Source organism: Erpetoichthys calabaricus, chromosome 5, assembly GCF_900747795.2.
Source record: "Erpetoichthys calabaricus chromosome 5, fErpCal1.3, whole genome shotgun sequence".
In the NCBI taxonomy this organism is placed as follows: domain Eukaryota; kingdom Metazoa; phylum Chordata; class Cladistia; order Polypteriformes; family Polypteridae; genus Erpetoichthys; species Erpetoichthys calabaricus.
This window is the reverse complement of record NC_041398.2, coordinates 228,226,313-228,247,483: the sequence shown is the minus strand read 5'-3', so window position 1 is coordinate 228,247,483 and position 21,171 is coordinate 228,226,313. Positions and strand designations below refer to the sequence as shown.

Sequence of the window (21,171 nt, the reverse complement as noted above, 5' to 3'; positions counted from 1 at the left end):
GGAGACAAAGCTAACGAAATCATGTTGCTGGGTAAGAAAAAGCTTCAGAAAAAGAGAAAAATTAGAAAATCCAGTATATTCCTTTCTAGGGTATACATAAACATTATGAAAAACATTTTATGGTATATATGATGGGGAAGTTTATTGCCTCATGTACATTGTATAATGACATTCTTACTTGCGTGTCATCCCAGAAAAGTTGACAAAAATACAATATAAAAAATAATGAAATAGAAAGTGTATTTAGAATATAGGAACAAAGCATGCATAAGACACAGGGCGGCCACGTCTGCAGATCTCGCTTTTTGAAGATTTCTATAACTCTGTGTGTGTATGTGTGTGCATATATATACATATATATGCGCACACACATACACACACAGAGTTATAGAAATCTTCAAAAAGCGAGATCTGCAGACATGGCCGCCCTGTGTCTTATGCATGCTTTGTTCCTGCTTTATACCAAACAATAGAAGGACAAGCTGGGACCTCTCAATTCTGATCAGGACAAAGTGAGTTTCTAACATGCACGGATGAAATGAAAGAGCACATATGAAGACTACATACAAAAATGTCCTCAAAACAGGTGTAAAGAAAAAGCATGATGGTGCATTTTAAACTAAGAAATATACCCATTTTGCACCACTTCCTTTAGATTTTCCTAAACCCCAACATAGACTGATAAAGATGGTGGTAAATTGAATCAATTAAGGTGAGATATTTACTCAATCTTGTACCACTCACAATGGTCATCTTGGCTGTCAGGTAATCAGCTGAAAGCTATCAGAACATCTTTTTCAGTAATAAGAGTCAGCGAGTCAGTGCCAATATCTGAAGCAAACACCATGAAGCAGTGGGTGAGGTTTCCGCTTTTAGTTATAGCCTGCTTGTTGACTTATGAGAGTAAGTTTTATGATTTTAAACATTTCAGTTTTGTAATATTTACAATGTGACTTAAACTGATAAAAATGATATCTAGGTAATTGTGCAGAAATTGTTGGTGGAAGTGAGGTTCCAAGTCATTCAAGACCCTACAAGGCTTATCTCAGCACTATGTGTGGTGGCGCTCTGATTACACCAAATTGGGTTCTGACAGCAGCACACTGTAATATGTGAGTACTGCCATCTCTTGTGTGTTTTTTAGAAGTGGGGTACATGATTTTAGGTGATTGTTGGCAAGATATTTCCAGGAACTTTTTTTTTTATATTTAGTGAAGACACATTCACTGGGGGGGATAAAAAAGGGTGTAATTTGCTATCAATATCCATTTATGAAGTTTGAATACAAAACATGTATGGATTTCTAAATATATTTTGCAATGCTAGTATATTCTGATGTATTTAAATTGTATAGATGAAAATATTTAATTACCATTTTGTATTCTGTCAAAAGTGCCATTTCACTTTGTTGATTGTGAGTAGACCTGGTGAAAAATACGTCTAAGGAATGGGCAAGAAGATTGCAACAAAGACAACCCGTGATTTTGTTCAAGAATTGTTAGCCTCACAATGGTTAAGTGCTGTATGTAATGTCTCTGAATATTGGAGATAAATTATATGTACTGTGGTCGTGAGAGGTACGGCAATTGGACTGCAGGAATGGGGCACCAACTGGTTCACACCGTTTACTAACACCTAATGTATTAAAGAAAAAAAATGGTGCAATAATGGAACATAAACTGCCCATGGCAGGGAATTTTAACCAGATTAGGTCTGGTTTGGAGCTCCTTCTCTCATGATTATGGGTACAGAATGAGATGCCACTGTCTGTGAGAGTCTCCTCTGACTGGAAGTGGCGGAGTCAATTGCCTTCATTGGGACTCTTCACCCGCCTGCAGGAAGAGAGAGATGATACTGGCAGCAATAGCACCTCCCTCTTGTCCCAGGATGGAACTGCTTACCTATGATGGAACTGGAGGGAGATACACATCTATGACAGTACTCTCTTGAAAGGTTCAGCTTCCAAAGGTGATTGGGCAGAATTTAAAAAGGTATTAAGACAACTTTTAGAAAATTCAGTATTTTACGGTATTTTTTATATTAATTTTCTAAAACCGCTTGTCTCATTTTTTGAACTGTGACCCAAAGTTTGAACTGGGTGCGAATCAGTTACACGGCACATTTTCACTCATGTGCCCACACTCTGCTAATTTACAATCCCACAACAATAGCCTGGAAATGCAGCAGAAGGTTAATTGGATATTACCTCGGATGTAATTACTGTTGTTAAGTAATATTTGGTGTGTAGTAATCCGTAACACAGAAAAGTAGTTCAAATAAACAAAACACAAACAAAAAAATCGACTAATATAAAATGAATATAATAAATGGATGGCAAGTTATGTGGACTGCGGTGGGTTGGCACCCTGCCCGGGATTGGTTCCTGCCTTGTGCCCTGTGTTGGCTGGGATTGGCTCCAGCAGACCCCCGTGACCCTGTGTTCAGATTCAGCAGGTTGGAAAATGGATGGATGGAAGTTATGTGGAGTAAGACTTTGTAGAATTAGAATACACCAAATAAGATTCTGAGACACACCCTACATAACATATAACCGAGAGTGTAGATAATGTTAGAGATACAGAGACAACACTGCTAATGTACAGAATTGACGTTCTCGTAACACAATATGGATCTTTACCAAGTTAGGGAATGGGGAATTGTTTTTATTGGATTAAAAATAGGTCTGTAAAGTGACAACATTAGCTTTGAGTATAGCTCTTCTTTAGAGACTAAAATTTGAATGTGAAAGACAACCAAACATTGTCACATTAATTAGTCTCTTTCAAGACTAAGTGTGGAGATAGACTTGTAGATGAGTTGCGATTTGGAGAGGTTGTTTGGCAATGAAGCAAGAAGTGTCTTATATACAACTAGCAAAATACCCACGCTTCGCAGCGGAGAAGTAGTGTGTTAAAGAGGTTATGAAAAAAAAAGGAAACATTTTAAAAATAACGTAACATGATTGTCAATGTAATTGTGTTGTCATTGTTATGAGTGTTGCTGTGTTTTATATATATAAAATACACACACACACATATATATATATACATATACATATACACATATATATACATATCTACATATATATATATATACATATACACATCCACATATCAACATATATATATACACATATATACACACACACACGCTTTATGGGTGATGATTGTTTTACTCTTTTTATCTTTATTTTATTTTATTGTAGAATCAACTCCTATCTGCGCACAGCAGGGCAGCCGTGGGCGGATGCGTATGGTGTATTCACTCCATGTTATCGTGCATTGCGCTGTCAGTGTTATTTTGATAAAAGAATTTGAACAACATATAAGAAGCGTATAAATTATTAAACAGTAAAACATTAACATTTAAGAAGTAAAGTTACATTAAGTACTACTGCAGTGCCTTCGGGTATACCTCATTTTTTGTTTGCCCATTACATGCTTAAATGTATACATTTTTTGGTGCACCTACCCGAGAACACGCGACATATAACCGAGTGTGGGAGAAGCATGGATTTTAAACACGCGTTGAGTTCATCTGCTGGTCTCCCTCGTGGAATAACTGGTAATGTTTGACTAAAATGTACAGCGAGTAAAACGACATTACCTCCTATTTTTTTTTTTTACGATCTCTGAGATCTTGCTTTTTTCGGTTCAAGGCTTCATAAGCTCTTTTATGTTGTATGGTGTACTTATCCCAAACCATCATCTTTGAATGTTGCAAGACTTTCGCCTTGTATGTAGATCGGGGTAATTACATTCATTGCATTCCTAGTCTGAATCACAATCTGATTGTATGGGTGGTTACCTGGCACTGTAGGGTTGCCACCCGTCCTTTAAAATACGGAATCGTGCCGCGTTTGAGAATGAAATTGCGCGTCCCGTTTTGAATCAATACTGGACGGGATTTATCTCGTATTTTTTTTATCATTTTTTTTTTAAAGCAGCGTCTCATGCAAATCATCCCACACGCATTTTATGAAGATGCCTCCTTTCCTACTTTTGATTGGGTAATACTTGATGTCATCGTTAGTTTGATTGGTGTTTTTAACTGTCCAGTGAGGAGGGCGTGTCTTTTAAGTACAGTCTGCAAAGTGTTGGCACTGAGATGTGGCGTCAGCGCCATAGTTGAAGCCCCTAACGTTGCGGTCAGCAAGTCGGCTAACATCCGCCATGTGCCGTCTTTCAGTTGCGAGAAGCAGATCATAGAATGGTTGAAACTGTTGCCCCTAACGTTGCGCCACGGCGTGTGGTTCGTTTATACCTCGTGTCTTCTCATTAAACTTTTATCTTGCGAATATGTTATTGCAATCCACAGCGGGAGCGTTTCTATAAACTTAATTTAAACTTACGTTTTATACCGTGCTTTGTTTCCCTTATGAACATGCTTGTATTCTTAACTCGCTCCGTTCTCAATTGTTTAATTAATTTTTTGCTCTTCGCTGTTTGCGGCTGTTCCTCCATTTCCCCCTACTTCGTTCTTTTATCTCGCGAATATGTTATTGCAATCCTTAACGGGAGCGTTTCAATAAACTGATTGAAAATAGTTTTGCATTTACCTTTTTAGTAAAAGGCGAGCTTTTAAGCCTGAGAAATCACCCCGTAAATGCACACGTTTAATTGGACATGTGTTAATATGTATGGTTACACAGTATTAAAAGACAGTGAACAATGTCAGTTACCTTTCTTCCCGCGTTTGATAAAAGGTGAGCTTTTAAGCCTGAGAAATCACCCCGTAAATGCACACGTTTAATTGCACATGTGTTAATATGTATGCTTACACAGTATTAAAAGACAGTCAAATTAACGTCATTTACCTTCGTTCCCGCATGTGACTCGTGCTGTAAATGTCTTCCTTGTTTTTAGTTCACGTGATTACGTAGGAGGCGTGATGACGCGATACGTGACTCCGCCTCATCCATTACAGTGTATGGACAAAAAATATGTTCCAGTTATGACCATTACGCTTTGAATTTCGAAATGAAACCTGCCTAACTTTTGTAAGTAAGCTGTAAGGAATGAGCCTGCCAAATTTCAGCCTTCCACCTACATGGGAAGTTGGAGAATTAGTGATGAGTGAGTCAGTCAGTGAGTGAGTGAGTGAGTCAGTCAGTCAGTGAGGGCTTTGCCTTTTATTATTATAGATTCGTTAGCAGTATCTCTACTGAGCAGGTACACTTTACAGGTTAATATTTATATATTTTTTTCTTTTCCAGCTGAAAATTCCATGTCAAAATAATTCACTGCCTTAGCAGTGTTTTTGAATATTTAAATCTCTCTCTCCCCACATTTCTACACAACCTTCAGAAAATACTGAGACACCATTCACTTTCAAATTTTGTTGCAGACTTGTACTAAACTCATTTACATTTTTTTTTTTTCTCTCCGCACTCTATCTCAAAATGAAAAAAAAAAAAAAACTAGGATTTTACAGTTTTGCAAATGTGTCCGTGATATTGCAGTTTATTTTCAATACAAGTATTCAGACCTTTTTACTCAGTACTTAGTTGAAACCCCTTTTGCAGTGATTACAATCTCGTGTTATGTCAAGCCTAAGACAAGATTTACACACCTGGCTTTTGGGTTTCTGAAATTCTTCTCTGCAGATCCTCCCAATCTCTGCCAGACAGTATGGAGAGCGTCGGTTGACCGCTTTTTTTAGATCTCACCAGTGGTCAAGTGTGGACCATTTGAGAACATTCATAGAACTGACCCTAATCCATTCCTGGGTTGTCTTTGTTTTGTGTTGTGTGATGTTCAGCGGGCTCTGGAGCAGGTTTTCATTAAGAATATCTTTGTACTTTTTCTCCATCTTTTCTTTAACTCTGTCCAGTCTCCCAGTCCCTGCTAATGAAAAACAACCTCACTGTATGATGCTGCCACCATCATGCTTCACTGTTGAAATGGTATTCTGCAGATGACAAACAGGGCCTGGTTTCCTCCAGAAGCGACTCCAGATATTTAAATCTGGGTTTAATCAGACCAAAGAATCTTGTCCTTTTTTAGGTGAATTTTCAGACTCCAAGTGGGCTTTCATGCATCGTCTAGCCACTCTGCCATAGAGCCCCAGTCGGTGGAATGTTGCAATGGTGGTTGTCCTTCTGGAATTTCCAATCACCTCGCAGGTTCTTGGTCACCTCTCTTACTAAGGTTCTTCTCCCCCAATGTTTCAGGTTGGCCAGATGGCCAAATATAGAAAGAGTTTGGAACAACCAGAACTAATTTCATGTAAGGACTTTGGAGGCCACTATAATCTTGAACTTTCAATGCTGTAGAAATCTTTGTAGCCTTCCCCCAATCTGTACCTTGAGACAATCCCGTCTAAGCTCTGCAGGCAATTCCTTTAACCTCATGGCTTGGCTTCACATTTGGTATGTGTATCAAAGTGAAAACCTTCAATAGACCGCTGTGTGCCTTTCCTTTATCTTGTCCAATCAATTGACTTGACCACAGGTGGACTCTGAACAAGTTGTAGAAAAATCAATGGAATCCCCCATCTGAGACAAATTTCAAGTAGCATGGCAAAGGGTCTGAATACCTGTATCAATGTGATATTACAGCTTACTCATTCTGGCTTATTTAGTGTTTAATGGGGGGCTGGAGTTAAACAATTTAGCAACAGAAGAAAGTGAAGGAGTCTGAATACTTCCTGAAGTGACACTATTAGAGTAGTCTGTTGGTTTTTTTTATTTATTTATTTTTTTTCTATTGCTTACTCTGGCACTTCTTGCTGTTCTTGTCTAATGCCAATGTAAGTCTTGATAAATTCTAAGGTTTGACATAAGATTTATTGCTATGGCTCCCTTGGTACAGCCTGGTGGGGCACAATCAATGAAATTGGAGTGTGTGTGAATCCTCCCTTTGGTTGACTGGCATCTGTCCATGGTTGATTCCTACTTTTGTTAATTCTTCTCCTTGGTTAGGCTATATTCTTGTTGCTCTTTAATAAAACAAGTGAAGTAGTGAAATTTAGATGGATGAAATCATTAAAGAAATGTCTGCACAATGGTAAATAAGAGTGTTGCCACATTCACTAAATGGGCTCAAAAATTTTAGGTTATGTGGTTATAGAAAGGCAATGATAAGTCGTTTAGTTAAGAGTATTTTCAATTAATGTAATCACTTAAAGATTACAATATAATGAAATGAGTCTTAGGTGTACTAAGACAAAAAGGAAAAAAAAATCCCCATAATTTCAAGTGAAGAGCAAGTCATTCATTTACCTGTTTTTATACATTCTATGTTTCCACTTTTTAAGAAAGAAGAATATTGAAGTGACACTGGGAGCTCATTCGCTAATTGAACATGAATCTACGAAACAGATATTTCAAGTGAGGACTGTGGTTGTTCATCCTGATTTTCATTCCTCAACTTTGTTGAACGATCTCATGCTCCTTGAGGTGAGTATTCACTTTGTCAATTTTCCTTCCAGCTTACATCCAACTCGGACAGTTTACAAATTGATATTTTGAGCACCTCAATCTTAATGGGCAAATGAGGACTTGGAGACCGCAAAAAACTGGACAGGCCTCATTATCCTAATTTAAGACAAATCTTAAGAGTAAAAATTGAAAAGTGCATCCATTGTATTAAATGCTTACATAAAATACAAATTGAACAGCTCAGTCAAAGAGTTAATCCATTGATAATAGACAGTGTTTCAAAACATTCCATCAAGCTGAACATTTGTTTCTTAAGAGAGCCAAGTCTAATGTATAGTTTGTCACATACATTAAGACAATGGAGACCCAATGTGCTTAATTTAGAATAGCATTCAAGAATGCTCACTACAATTCAAAAACATTTTGACCCACTTTCTTGTGAAGAGAATTGCATATTTTTTTAATATAAGGTAGTATAGGATATCATTGTCACACGGAGTTACAGATGGGGGTTTGGATTCTTCTAGTTAAGCAAAGTGGGTCTTTGTGTAAGTAATGTTGTGCAGGATATCACAAGAGATTTTATCACTTGATGTTTAATCATCTGGTGTTAATCCAACCCTTGCTTTTAGAGGATTGACTCTGAGAGCTATGCAAATATTTTAACCCAAACTGGACTAACTAATGTAGTCAAACAACACATGACCTAATGTGGTGGGTGTTTAGATGACCTCGTTCATAATTTGAAACCACTAGATGTTTTTTAATCATTTGTAAATAAGGTATTTCCATGATGCATGTTTTGCACAGATTGAAGAATGTATTTTTAATGAATTGCTGAATTCAATTTTTTATCTTCAATTCTACTTCAGAATAACTTCTAGTTTCCTAAGATCATCTATTAACAACATTAATTATCCATCCATTCTCCAACCCACTATATCCTAACACAGGGTCATGGCTGGGATTGGCTCCAGCAGACCCCCCCAACACCGGGCACAAGGCAGGAACCAACCACACCACCAACCCACCACAGGACACACCCACACCACCAAGCAAGTGCCTTGAAGGAAGGATGTTGCTGTATTCTTCCTTTTGGAAGCTGTGGGGAGTGTGCACAACCTCGGATTGAGATGACCGCTTACATATCAGTCCAACAATGACCTGGAGTCTCATTTGTAAAACATTGTGTAGATTTCAGCGTTAAATTGTGCTTGCACCAAAAAAAGGGGGGACAATGCATACATCAATTAAAAATTGGCTTTATAAAATTGAGAATTTGAACATTTCTACACAATTTACTCTTAAATCACAATCATCATGTACATTCACCTTAAACCTCATGTAGTTACCCTGAAACAACCATATATGGTTCTGGTATTGAATCTCATAAATATGCAATCATGATGCTGCTGAGCTTCATTTGCTGGTAGAGTAGCCTCCCTATTGATGCATTGAGTCCTATGCTGAGCTCCTTTGAGTATGGAAGAGTGTGCGGCATTGTGAACACTCTATTCTGTGTCCTGGGGGCCAGGGAAAGGTGTAAGGCACCAGTGTTTGAGCGCGTGACCACTATCGGTGGCTATGTAATGATATGACTGCTGTTACAATGAATATAGGCCATTTGAAAAACTTAGGGTTTAACCAGTTACTTTACCAAAAAGCCAGCCACAATGCCAATACCATCATGTATGCTAAAGCTGCTTTGCCTTTGAATAAATGAATCGTGGGCTGATACAGGCCACCAAGCCATGATATTTGTCAGTCTAACCTTGGCATCCCTTTGCTTTAATTGAATGTAATTGCTTACAATTAACAAAAGCAGCTTCATTCTCAGTAGATGTCCTTATTGCAATATGAGAGCAATAAACTGCTCTTATGCATTCTTTAATATGTTGGCAAAATATCTTCTATGTATGTACACCCACACCATACAAAAACCGTGTAGCACCTCACTTGTCGGTTAATGGCTTTCAGCACAGCAGACCTACTAGAGTGAAGCTTGACTGAGATATTCCTGACTTGTCTGTCAGTTCCCGCAGAAGTGACAATAGGTGGCTGATATAAACTGATGAAAAACTAAAAAAGTTCTTCAGTGCAAATATGCAGCATTGTTCCCCTTAAAAGGGAACTGTCTGTACATCATATTTGTCACTTTTGAGGTTTAAAAGGTTTGTTACATCACGCACATTATAACTGGTAGATGATATGAATTGTTCACGTGAATCATCAGTTAGCTGGTTTGGCTGCATTTCCCTGTTATACGAAGTGTCATTTTTCCAGTTTTTCAAAATGTTGCAAAGGAATGGGTCAGAGATGCCATGAATATACGCAAGTTCTGCCATCAAAAGTTTACTTTGATAAATTACAGCTCTTGCATGGAAAGTTGCTTGCGCACATTTCAGGCTTCTTGTACATAAGTTTGATTAAATCTGACAGTCCTTGAGTGGCCCAGCCAAAGCCCATACTGAAACGCCATAGATCTGTGGAGACCTGAAGATGGCAGTTTATAGAATCTTCCCATCCAATCTAAAAAAGATTTAGAGTATCTTTCAGGAAGAATTTGATAAACTGGGTTATAAATTCATATACATGTTGTTGGTGCTTTTTCTTTCTTTGACAGTCCAACACAAAACACTTTTTCCACCACCTAGCATTACTCGCATTGGGCCAGTATTAGGGTTCATAGTTACAATGATATGGAGAAAGCACAAACAGACACCGAGCAAATGTTTAGCCAACATTGAGAAACTGTTAGTTTTATTATGAGGGACTTTCAAAAAGTTTCCACACTTTTTTTTTATATTTTCTTTGGAAACCGTGAAGGTGGGAGGCAAAGTATAATGGTTGTGTGTGAGTGTCATGTGACTGGCATAATTGCATCACAAACGAAGGTGACTATGTAGAAAACTGATTTGCTTTTGACAGTTAAGTGATGAAACTTTTGAAACGTCCCTCATAGACAAAATGAAGAGTTCTATATATAAATGAATTTGTACAATGAATACTTGTACAAATTTACAGCTGTATTACAATAACAGAAGTAGCTAAACCATACATCTACTCGCATGAAAGCACAAATTACGTTTTTACAACCTATTTAAGTATTATCTTTTCACAAACAATAAGGAACTTTATGGATGCTGGATAAGCAAATGAGAATAGGAAGGATGGCCTCCTTTATTACTGCTCTAATATTTTACAGCTAGGAAGACCTGCAGATCTCAACCAATATGTCAATCTTCTTGATCTGCCTAATTCTGGAGAGGATGTCAGGCCTGGAACCAAATGTACTGTTGCAGGATGGGGAAAGATCTCCTTCTATGGACAGACATCTGACACGCTCCAGGAAGTCCGTGTTACCGTTATAGACAGAGAGCTATGCAGTAACTTCAAATACTATAAAGGACGAATAACAAAAAATATGCTTTGTGCTGGTGATGAGAATGGAGGAAAAGACTCCTGTAGGGTAAGTGATTTCATAAATTGTACAATAAAATTCATCCGCATCCCTTTTTAGTCTAGCATCAGAATATTAACCTTTCTATTTGTAAATATAAAGTCCAGTCTTCTGAATGTTCACTATTTTAATCCCAATTGTGACATGGACTGAAATCTCCTCAAGAGCTTATTTTGCCTTATGGCCATGATCAGCTCTTGAATGTCTACAGACAAAATTTTAGGTTGAAGAGAATATGTAAAGGGCTAGCCTTTCCTGTAGCCCCCCTAATTGAATCCCCCCACCCCTAAATTCCCCCAAATTGGATCCACAAAAGGAATGGATGTGTTTGTAGCTATTAGAATATTTACCATCTGTTTTTAAAGTTTTAGGACATAAATTATTTTATTATATTTAATCCAGGGAGATTCTGGTGGCCCACTGATATGCAATAATGTCTACAGAGGAATTGTTTCATTTGGTTATAAATGTGGGCTCCCTAAGAAGCCGGGAGTGTACACCATGCTCACAACTGAATACCTGGAATGGATTCAGAGCATAATATCAACAGCCTAGTCGGGAGATGGCTACGTTGACTTTTATTTTAGTGGTAGTGTGGGTTTTGTTTTTCCCCCCATGCTTTTCTGCAGTCAAGGAGAGTCAGCCTGAATGCTTGCTTGGTTTAAATACACATATTCTCTATATTAACAATCTTCTGTCAATAAATTTACTGTATTCTAGAAGAAAACACTTTTTTTTTTAACATTATTGATGAACTACTACCTTTTTTCTGTATATCTTATTAAATGTAATACTATGTTGCATAAACATGACAACTAATGGCACCCTGTAAAGGAAAATGAGTTCATGAGGGCAAAAATGGAGGGGGAAAGGTGGGATACAAAACAGATTAAAATGGGATTTTACCTACACCCTGACAGTCCATTTCCCCGTTACCATCCTTGTTAAATGCGTTTGCATATAATGCATGAAGTACCTATTGTGATAGCACATGTCTGTCTGTTTGCATGAAACAATATTTTGAGGCAAGCCAAATTTGAAATGTGGCCCACTTATTCTTCAAAGAAATTTATTACAATAAAATTTATTTTTGTATAGCTCAAAATCACACAAGAAGTGCCGCAATGGGCTCTCTAAGAAGAAAGGGGGGGACGCTACCAAAAAAACCCTTGTACAGGAAAAAAACAGAAGAAACCTTGAGAAAGGCAGTGCAAACAGAGACCCCTTTCCAGGTAGGTTGGGCGTGCAATGGGTGTCCAAGAAAAGGGGACAAATACAATATACAGAACACAAGTAATCCTGAATATAATAGTACAATAGAAATATTACAAGTACATGGCAGAACTCAACAGTAGATGATATTCCACAATATGATTAGTTCAGAGACATGGAGACCTCGGCCATCAAGCTGCCATCCCCCTATTGGCTATTCCACAGCTGAGACCGTGCTGGGCCAGCCAATCCAATGGAAGGACTCCTCTACCTGATGATTCCTGTGATCCTCCATCAGTGATGATTTTACCTTAGGCAGGCAAAACAAGGTGGCAGGTGGGCAGTGGCACCAAGTGTCACATTTGAGTACCGAGAAACAGAATAAGTGAGGGTTAGTAACAAATTACTTCTGTTTTAGTGCTAATGACTAACAGAGATGCAGTATGTACAGTAAATCGGCAGCTATAGTCGGGATATGCTAAACTCAAGTAGTGAGTCTTCAGTCGGGATTTGACAGCTGAGACCGAAGGGTCATCTCTTATCCATCCATCCATTTTCCAACCCGCTGAATCCGAACACAGGGTCACGGGGGTCTGCTGGAGCCAATCCCAGCCAACACAGGGCACAAGGCAGGAACCAATCCCGGGCAGGGTGCCAACCCACCGCAGTCCACATAACTTGCCATCCATTTATTATATTCATTTTATATTAGTCGATTTTTTTGTTTGCGTTTTGTTTATTTGAACTACTTTTCTGTGTTACGGATTACTACACACCAAATATTACTTAACAACAGTAATTACATCCGAGGTAATATCCAATTAACCTTCTGCTGCATTTCTAGGCTATAATCCCAGCCAACACAGGGCACAAGGCAGGAAACAATCCTGGACACACGCACACACACTAGGGCCAATTTAGAATCGCCAATCCACCTAACCTGCATCTCTTTGGACTGTGGGAGGAAACCGGAGCACCCGGAGGAAACCCACGCAGACACAGGGAGAACATGCAAACTCCACGCAGGGAGGACCCAGGAAGCGAACCCGGGTCTCCTAACTGCGAGGCAGCAGCGCTAGCACTGCGCCACCGTGCCGCCCATCATCTCTTATAGTATCTCTTATTAAGACAGTTAAGTTTTGTTATCTCAAACAGATCACATTGTATGCAGTTTAAAAACTTCAATTTCCCACTGAAAAGCATTGGTGAATTTGTAATCTCATCCATTTTAAAGCAAAGAAACATTCTGTGAGACTTCAGCTACACATTAGTCTGCTATATCAATTTTATTTTGACAGTAGTTAGGCTAGCTGGTCAATTTTCCATCTCTGAAAGCTGCTACTGACTGTAAACTTCTCCCCAAGCCACATTAATGCCGCACGTGGGATGCTGCCTGAGCTTGCATGGCTTGATGCAAGCAGAAGAGAACAAATGTGTCAGCACCTCGGTCCTCTTCATGCTTTAACTCTTAATTGTAAATGTATAAAATAACCGCAAGGAAAACACAACATTACATATAGTGTGTATTGTGTCAGCGGTTATGCATAGAGTAAATATTTACTAAGCATTAACTTTACACTCAACCAACCTCACACTTCCATTCTCCATAAATTGTGATTAACTATTTCACTGACACTATAATTCACTAGTGTAACTAGACAGCGCGCTGACAGAGACTGTCATTTTCACACTGTGTTTACACAAATGCACGCCACAGAGTTGTTTCCCAGCCTCCTCAAAGGTAAGAACTTCCATCCCGGGACACAAGGAAATGCAATCGCTAACCACCTTGACTTCCTTGTCCACCAACAAATCTAAGAAGGGCAACTGACACCATCCCTTCTGCTCCCCAAGTTATTAAAGCAGGGCACCCCTGAAAGGAGGTCTCATTTAGGAGATGAGCAACCCACACAACGGAGCTCCGATCCTAAAGTTTGACTGCATTTCATGACAACCTTGCCATAAAGGTTTTGTTTTGTTAATCTTCGCGGCCTTGAGTGCCAGTTATTTTTGTTTCTGTTTTACCAAGTAAACGGGGTGGCCCAATTACTTCTACTGATTTAATTACAGCATCTCAATAAATAACTGAAAAATATCAAAATGTCAGCGTTTTAACAAACTACCGATTTAAACGTTTTTTAGTGCTGCATATTCTCACAATACATTTACAATAGTAGTGTGTGTGGGTGTGGGTGTGTGTGTGTGTTCCCGTCCCCCAAACCCCAACCAAGGCATGAAGCCTATCCTCATATTTTAATACCTACTTTATGTGTGGGGATACTTTCTACCTATGTGCCCTAGTTTGAGACTTTGAAAATCTGGTTGTCCCATAATTTAACCATCAATATTAAACAGGATTACTAGCAAAGATAACAAGTGAGCCCCAGTATATAATGGGGAAGCAGTTAAACACATGCACAGATCAATGAGCAAGTTGGGTAACATTTACTTGGGACTTCTAGTTGATGTAGTCAACCCTGGTAAAGTCCATGGTATTTTTGAAACTGGTCAATTCCACCCATTTGGAGCAATATAGTGTTTTGTCCAAAGGAAATGTAGTACAACAGATCAATTATTAGTGCTGTTACCTTAAACCTGCACAACACACATTCAATTTCCATTGGGTTTGTGTAATGTTTGCACATTCTCCACATGTCCATGTGAAAGGATATTGTAGTTTCCTGACCTATCGAAAAAAAAGTATATTTTGAAATGGAAATCTTCAAATGAGATATTGGGACAAATGAACTATTCAAGTTTTAGTGGACTGAATGGTTTTGTCTCATTTTCAAATGTGTTCTTATTGGTGTTAAATTTATTGGCTATTTTTAATTTTTACTGTATAAATAACTAAAGGTGTGTGTTTATGAACTTGTAAACTACAAGGTGTTTGCTCCAGCTTGGTGCCTGGTCTTTGATAGACTAAGTCCCATCTCTAACCTAGCAGCTTGCTTTTTTTTTTTTTTTTTTTAAACGTGGTATATATCAGCGTTTCTCAACCTTTAAGTATTTGTGACCCGAGTTTTCATAACAGTTTTAATCGTGCCCCCCTAACGTTTTTTTGAAATCCTAATAAAATTTATTCCTATATTTTTTTTGCTGCCGATACACCGCTACAAGTTTAAAATTTTCCTACGAATTGTGAAATTACGCCACATATGGCAACATTCGCGCCCACCTTTTTTATGTTACCATAGTTTGAGAACCACTGGTATACAGTATATGCACCACGACTCATCTCTAGATAAAATCATTCATTTCTGTCTGTTTCTGAAAGGTAATTTTATATTGAGACTCGAGGAGAACTGGAACTCCTCCTGGTACCATTGGGCCTAAAACAGAAGCCAACCTAGGATGTGGTGCCAGTTACAAGCCACACTCAAACTTGCAATACCAATTCAAAGTCACCAAACACCCTAACCTGGCACATCTTTGACATAAGGGTGGAGAACTCTCCAGATGAAGTTTAAAATGAAGGTATGACCAAAATGTATGCAACAGTTTATTTAAACAGAGTGGCAGTGGGCAATAGTTTATACGAGTGGAAATGTTCTGACCTGTTTTTCTAACTTAAGTTTTATATATTTTAGGGTAAGACGTTGTTTCCTTTGCTCTTTGAAATAATTTAGATTGTCTAGGTTTTTGCTAGTTGAATTTAATCAATAGAAGAATTTCAGTTATTACGGAAGACAGAATAAGTCCTTGTATCACAAGGGCATATATCATTCCATATCGTATATGTATTATCGTTGGATCAGTGGAGCTCACTGGATTTGATATGGTTTGACCTACATTTGTGCCCCTTAAGTTTAACACACTCTCACACAGGAAGTTATGTCATTGCTTAACACTGATTAGGGGTGTTGCCTGCACAGTCTACCACTCTTCAGGACCACATCAGGACTCGCTAGCTTGGGCTTGAGCAGACTAGACTGGTGTCCCCTAGACACTGGTTTACTGCCACACCTTAATTATTGCCACTTATCAAGTACAACAACAACAACAACAACATTTATTTATATAGCACATTTTCATACAAAAAGTAGCTCAAAGTGCTTTACATAATGAAGAAAAGAAAAATAAAAGACAAAATACAAAATTAAAATAAGACAACATTAGTTAACATAGAAAGGAGTAAGGTCCGATGGCCAGGGTGGACAGAAAAAACAAAAAAAAACTCCAGACGGCTGGAGAAAAAAATTTAAATCTGTAGGGGTTCCAGGCCACGAGACCGCACGGCCCCTCTAGGCATTCTACCTAACATAAATGAAATAGTCCTCTTTGTAGTTAGGGTTCTCACAGAGTCACTTGATGGTGATGGTCATACAGACTTCTGGCTTTTAATCCATCCATCATTGTTGGAACATCATGGTGCTTTGGGCAGATGGTGGTGGCGCACGCCACCACCAAAAGGACACCGGAAAAGGAAACAGAAGAGAGAGTAGGGGTTAGTACAGATTCTGAATGAATAGTTATTATAATGAATTGGATATACAGAGTATCAGGATTAAATTACAGTGAAGTTATGAGAAGGCCATGTTAAAGTAATGTGTTTTCAGCAGTTTTTTTTAAAGTGCTCCACTGTATTAGCCTGGCGAATTCCTACTGGCGGGTTATTCCAGATTTTAGGTGCATAACAGCAGAAGGCCGCCTCACCACTTCTTTTAAGTTTTGCTCTTGGAATTCTAAGGAGACACTCAGTTGAGGATCTGAGGTTGTGATTTGGAAGTATGCATTATGACGTCTTATGCTGCTCACTACTAGAGGTGTCCCTTCTCAGCAGCTACCCCTCTGGGCAAGAAGTGGCAACCTACCCACACCAAGTGTCCTGTATTTACTTGAACAACCCAAGATGTGCAAAGGAATTATAGAAATTTAAAGCAAAACAATATTTAGGTAAGAGGAATAAAAGCAGTGAAATTGAACAATAACATCAAACGTTGTGCCCCACATGTTCTTTATTGGACTGTGCACCCCATTGTCTCGTCGTTCATTGATACACCTGTTTTAAATACCCATGAAGCTCTTGGTAAGGCATGTAGGTTGCATAGTGGACATTTACATACAATGCTCCCCTTAAGCATCATGTAGCATAGACATCCAATTGACCTCTTGTCTTGTTTCAGTGACATCCAAAACATCGTTAAAATATATAAACTCCAGGGTCTGGTTAGTTTTGGGGCATGGAAATCTGCATCTCTGTCTACAAGCATTTCTCATCGTAATCCGACCCTGGAAATCAGTCGCCTGGTAAGTGTGATGGTCTTATGCCTTTGTTACAGCTTTATTGCTTAATGTCTACTGTCTGTACTGTGTTGTAAATAAAATTGTTTATTGGCTCGGTCATTCCCCTGTAGATACCTCTATGTTCCTTTTGTATGTATTTCATTTTTTTTGTTTTTGTTTTGTTTTTTTTTTTTTTTTTTTATTGTAAAGAAAAATAGCATTATATACACTCAAGTCGAACATAACTAAACGGAATTCAACCCAAAGTGTGAGAGGAGAGCCAACAGCATGGGCAAAAATTAAAAACAACAAAGAAGGGAGAATGTCCTTTTCCCCCCCAATATAAATGCTTATTGAAAAAATGTATTAATGAGACCTTGCCATGTTTTTAAAAAGCTTTGAACAGATCCTCTAAGCAAGAATTTGATTTCAGCTTATGAGGTATGTCCAGTAAATCTTTCAAGAATCCTTGCCATTTTATTAGGATATGTCAAGTTGGATAAGCTCTCTGTGGCCATACTGTACAACAGAGGAGTTCCCATACATGACATGGAGTGTGCAGAATATCAAAAAATATACAAATTTAAAAAAAACAAAAGTGAATAGCAACAATTGAATGAAAAGTTCTATGTATACCATTGTTCCAAACTCAAAAAAGCTTAACCAATACTTTCTAAAAGGATATGGAAGTAGAAGAGTAACATCAAAGAAAACATCTGTGCAAAAGCATGAGAAAAAACGAAGAGAGGCCTTGTAATTCAAGCAGTTTGTTTTGGCTCAGATGGCGGGCTGACTTATAGACTGCAATTGCAATGTTCAGGTCAATGGTTCTCAATATCATGCTTGAATATTCCATTCTTTACGCCAAAACCACTCTGTCAGGTTCTAGACCTTGTGATATTATACACAGATAATTGGCTGACTACTTTCATGATGGAGAGCGTTCTCCAGAAACTTTGAGTATAAAAGTATGTGTTTGTATGTACGGTATCCAGTTGTCTTGGAAAATACATATTTTCATCTGAAATTTGATATATAGACGGAGCAGGCATTCTAACCTAAGATTAAAAGTGAGTTATACAGTGAAAAAAAAATATGCATAAGCTTAAATGAAATACATTAAAATGATTAAGTAAAATATTAAATCTATTGCCAGTGTTGCTCTGCATTAAACAGTTCTGAGAATTTGTCCAGATTAGTAGGGAAAAAATTACTTCAATTACAATTTATCATGGAATTTTGAAGAAATTAAGAATTGTTTGCACCTTAATGTTAGCAAAACCAAGGAACTGGTGGTTATTGACTTTCGCCACACCAAAGAGCTTCTACGTCCAGTCACTGTTCAAGGAGTGGATGAAGAGGTGGTGTACAAGTACTTGGGGGAGCACATCAACAGGCAGGTTGGAATGGTCTCACAACACAGAGGAACTGTGTAAGAAAGGGCAGAGCAGAGCAGGCTCTTCTTCTTTAGGAGACTGCATTACTCTAATGTGGGAAGTGATACCCTTCACACCTACAGTATGACTCTGTGATGGCCAGTGATTTTTCTACACCATGGTGTGCTGGGCTAGTAAGATCACTTCTAGAGAGGCTCACCAAATCAACAAGCTAATCAAAAGGGCGGGCTCAGTTATGAGATACATTCTGGACCACTCTGGTTGTAGCAAAGAAGAGTTCCTTTATGTACAATGCTACACTCTAACAAACCAACACTGAGGACTTTCAGACAACAAATTATTCAGCAGAAGTGTGTCAAGAAACGCAAGTGAGGGGGCTCCTTTATACCTACAACAATACATCTGCATAATGCCTCACTGTGTGACTGGGACTGCTGAGTCTGAAGTTTTCTTTCTTTTTAATTTTCTTGCTTTATAGTTATGCTACTGTGTGTGAAGGCCAAAGTGGGTGTGTGTGTGTGTTTTATTTATTCACTTATCTACACATTTATGTATTTATTTAAATAGCTTCTGCAAAAAGCCAAATTACCCCTGGGGACAAAAAAAGTTCTCTTATTTTTTTTTAATTAAGAATGGAACTATTTTAATAGTCTTTGTGGATTTTGGATGGTTAATTTGCAATATTAATGAAAGAAAGGATGCTGAATCCTGGCTGCTCTTCTGTTTATCAATTTCTTCATTTTTATTTTAAGTCACATCTCGGATTAAACACAAAGATCAGATGAGATTGAGTAGTGTGGTTTCCTGCCAAATATACAACTATATTTCAAATCTGCTGTTTAATCATAAATGCATCAACCCTGTCTCAGATAGCTTCCTATCTGAAAGAAAATGCAGGGTTTTTGTGCACATCTCTCTCACAGTGTTGATCATCAGTCTGAAATTGACTTTGTTTTCACCTTCTCGTTGTTGTTTTTCTCTTTTTGTTTGTCCTTGTGGCCTGATGTTTTCCACCAGAACTGATAGGAGCCCTCTGAGTTGGTTAGGCCAAGGATGTCCAACTCTGATCCTTAATCAGTGACCATTTTCTGCTGCTAATTAACATCTTTTCCCTTCATTTCAATTGCCATGTTTTTGTAAGACTCAGTCCTCTGATTGGGTTCTTTTCTCCTTAAATGACAGACAAACAACAATGAGATGGGAAGTGAGCCAACAGATGACCAGCTAAGTTAGGGCTGCAAACACCAACCAGTTTTCCTCCAACCAGTTTCTTAATTAGAAGCTGATTCTTAGTCACGTTACTTAATTCCAAGGCCTGCTGGAGCTCTCATTCTGCCAGAGCAGACATTTTAAATTGTTGATTTTCTTTTTACTTTCTCGTATATGTTTTAGACATCCTTGACTCTGAAAATAGCATTTTTGAAATTATGTCTGTGTGTCTGTCTCTCTGTGTGTGCGTGTGTGTGTGTGTGTGTGTGTATGTAAACACGATCATTTGAGTACGCTTTCACTTAGGTCAATCAAATTTTGCATACAAGTATTAGGTACAAAACATAGATTTCTATTAACTTTTGAGCTATTTCCACTAACCAGAAGTGGTATTTTACCTGAAACACTTTCCCAAAAATATTAAAAATTTGATAATTTCACATCACATTATGGTAAAGCACCAAATTCTAAGCATGTTTGTCTTTACATTACTTTGGAAAAACAACCATTTTTCGAGACAAGCAACTTTTGACCCACTTCCACTTACCTGAATTGTTCACCAAAATAAAATTATCATGGCAAAGTTTTTATTCATGCAGCTGCAGAGTCCGATTTATTCAACTTTTATAATAATTGTTCAATATATTATTAATTTGATTTGTTGTTAATAATATAAAAATAATATCTGAGCATACGAGAAAGTCTAGGGGAGACCACTTCTGATTTTTTTCTAAGAGCACCGTCAAAATCTTTTGGTGACCCGGGTAGATCAACATTACTGAGACCTTCACCTTTGTTAATTTTCAGTTATTGTATGATGGACACAGCTTAGCTGGTCAAGTGTTGGCTCATTTTGTGTCCTATTACTGTTTGGCTGCTGATTAAGGAAAAAGAAACAATTAAGTGGTCCGAGCCGTACTTAGCATGTCAAATAAAATGAAGGTAAAATAAGTTTAATTAGCAGCAAAAACTGGTCACTAATTAAGAAAAGGGTTGGAATGAAAACCTGCAGCTACAGTGACCCTCCAGAAACTGAGGCTTGAGGTGTTTTTTTTTCTGTCGTAGTAGAAAACCTAGGATGACACAAGAAAATGGTAATGCAGGTTAACTAATATTCAAGACAGAGTTTTTGACAGAGTAATAAGTTTAGCCATATGGAATAGCTAGACAGAAAGAAGAAAAGAGAGAATGAGAGGTGGAGGCACAGCTTTAAGCTGGAGTGGAAAGAGAAGCCCTCTGTTGTCTTGGATGTCCTGGGAATGCAAAGGGAAATCTGGAATCAGTTT

General features: G+C 38.1%; 1 protein-coding gene across 1 annotated transcript; it reads left to right on the top strand.

The window, feature by feature from the left end:
• Positions 1-6,742: 6,742 nt before the first annotated feature.
• Positions 6,743-11,396, top strand: LOC114652886 (granzyme A-like). The gene is made up of 4 exons (XM_051928583.1): positions 6,743-6,750; positions 7,258-7,399; positions 10,587-10,850; positions 11,244-11,396. Exons 1-4 carry the CDS (start codon positions 6,743-6,745, stop codon positions 11,394-11,396), a joined length of 567 nt encoding a protein of 188 aa, XP_051784543.1.
• Positions 11,397-21,171: the final 9,775 nt, after the last annotated feature.

Excerpts from the sequence above, each read along its gene's own strand:
- LOC114652886 (XM_051928583.1), top strand. Across the intron at positions 7,400-10,586 it reads ACGATCTCATGCTCCTTGAG|CTAGGAAGACCTGCAGATCT; the intron begins GTGAGTATTCAC and ends AATATTTTACAG. Across the intron at positions 10,851-11,243 it reads GAGGAAAAGACTCCTGTAGG|GGAGATTCTGGTGGCCCACT; the intron begins GTAAGTGATTTC and ends TATTTAATCCAG.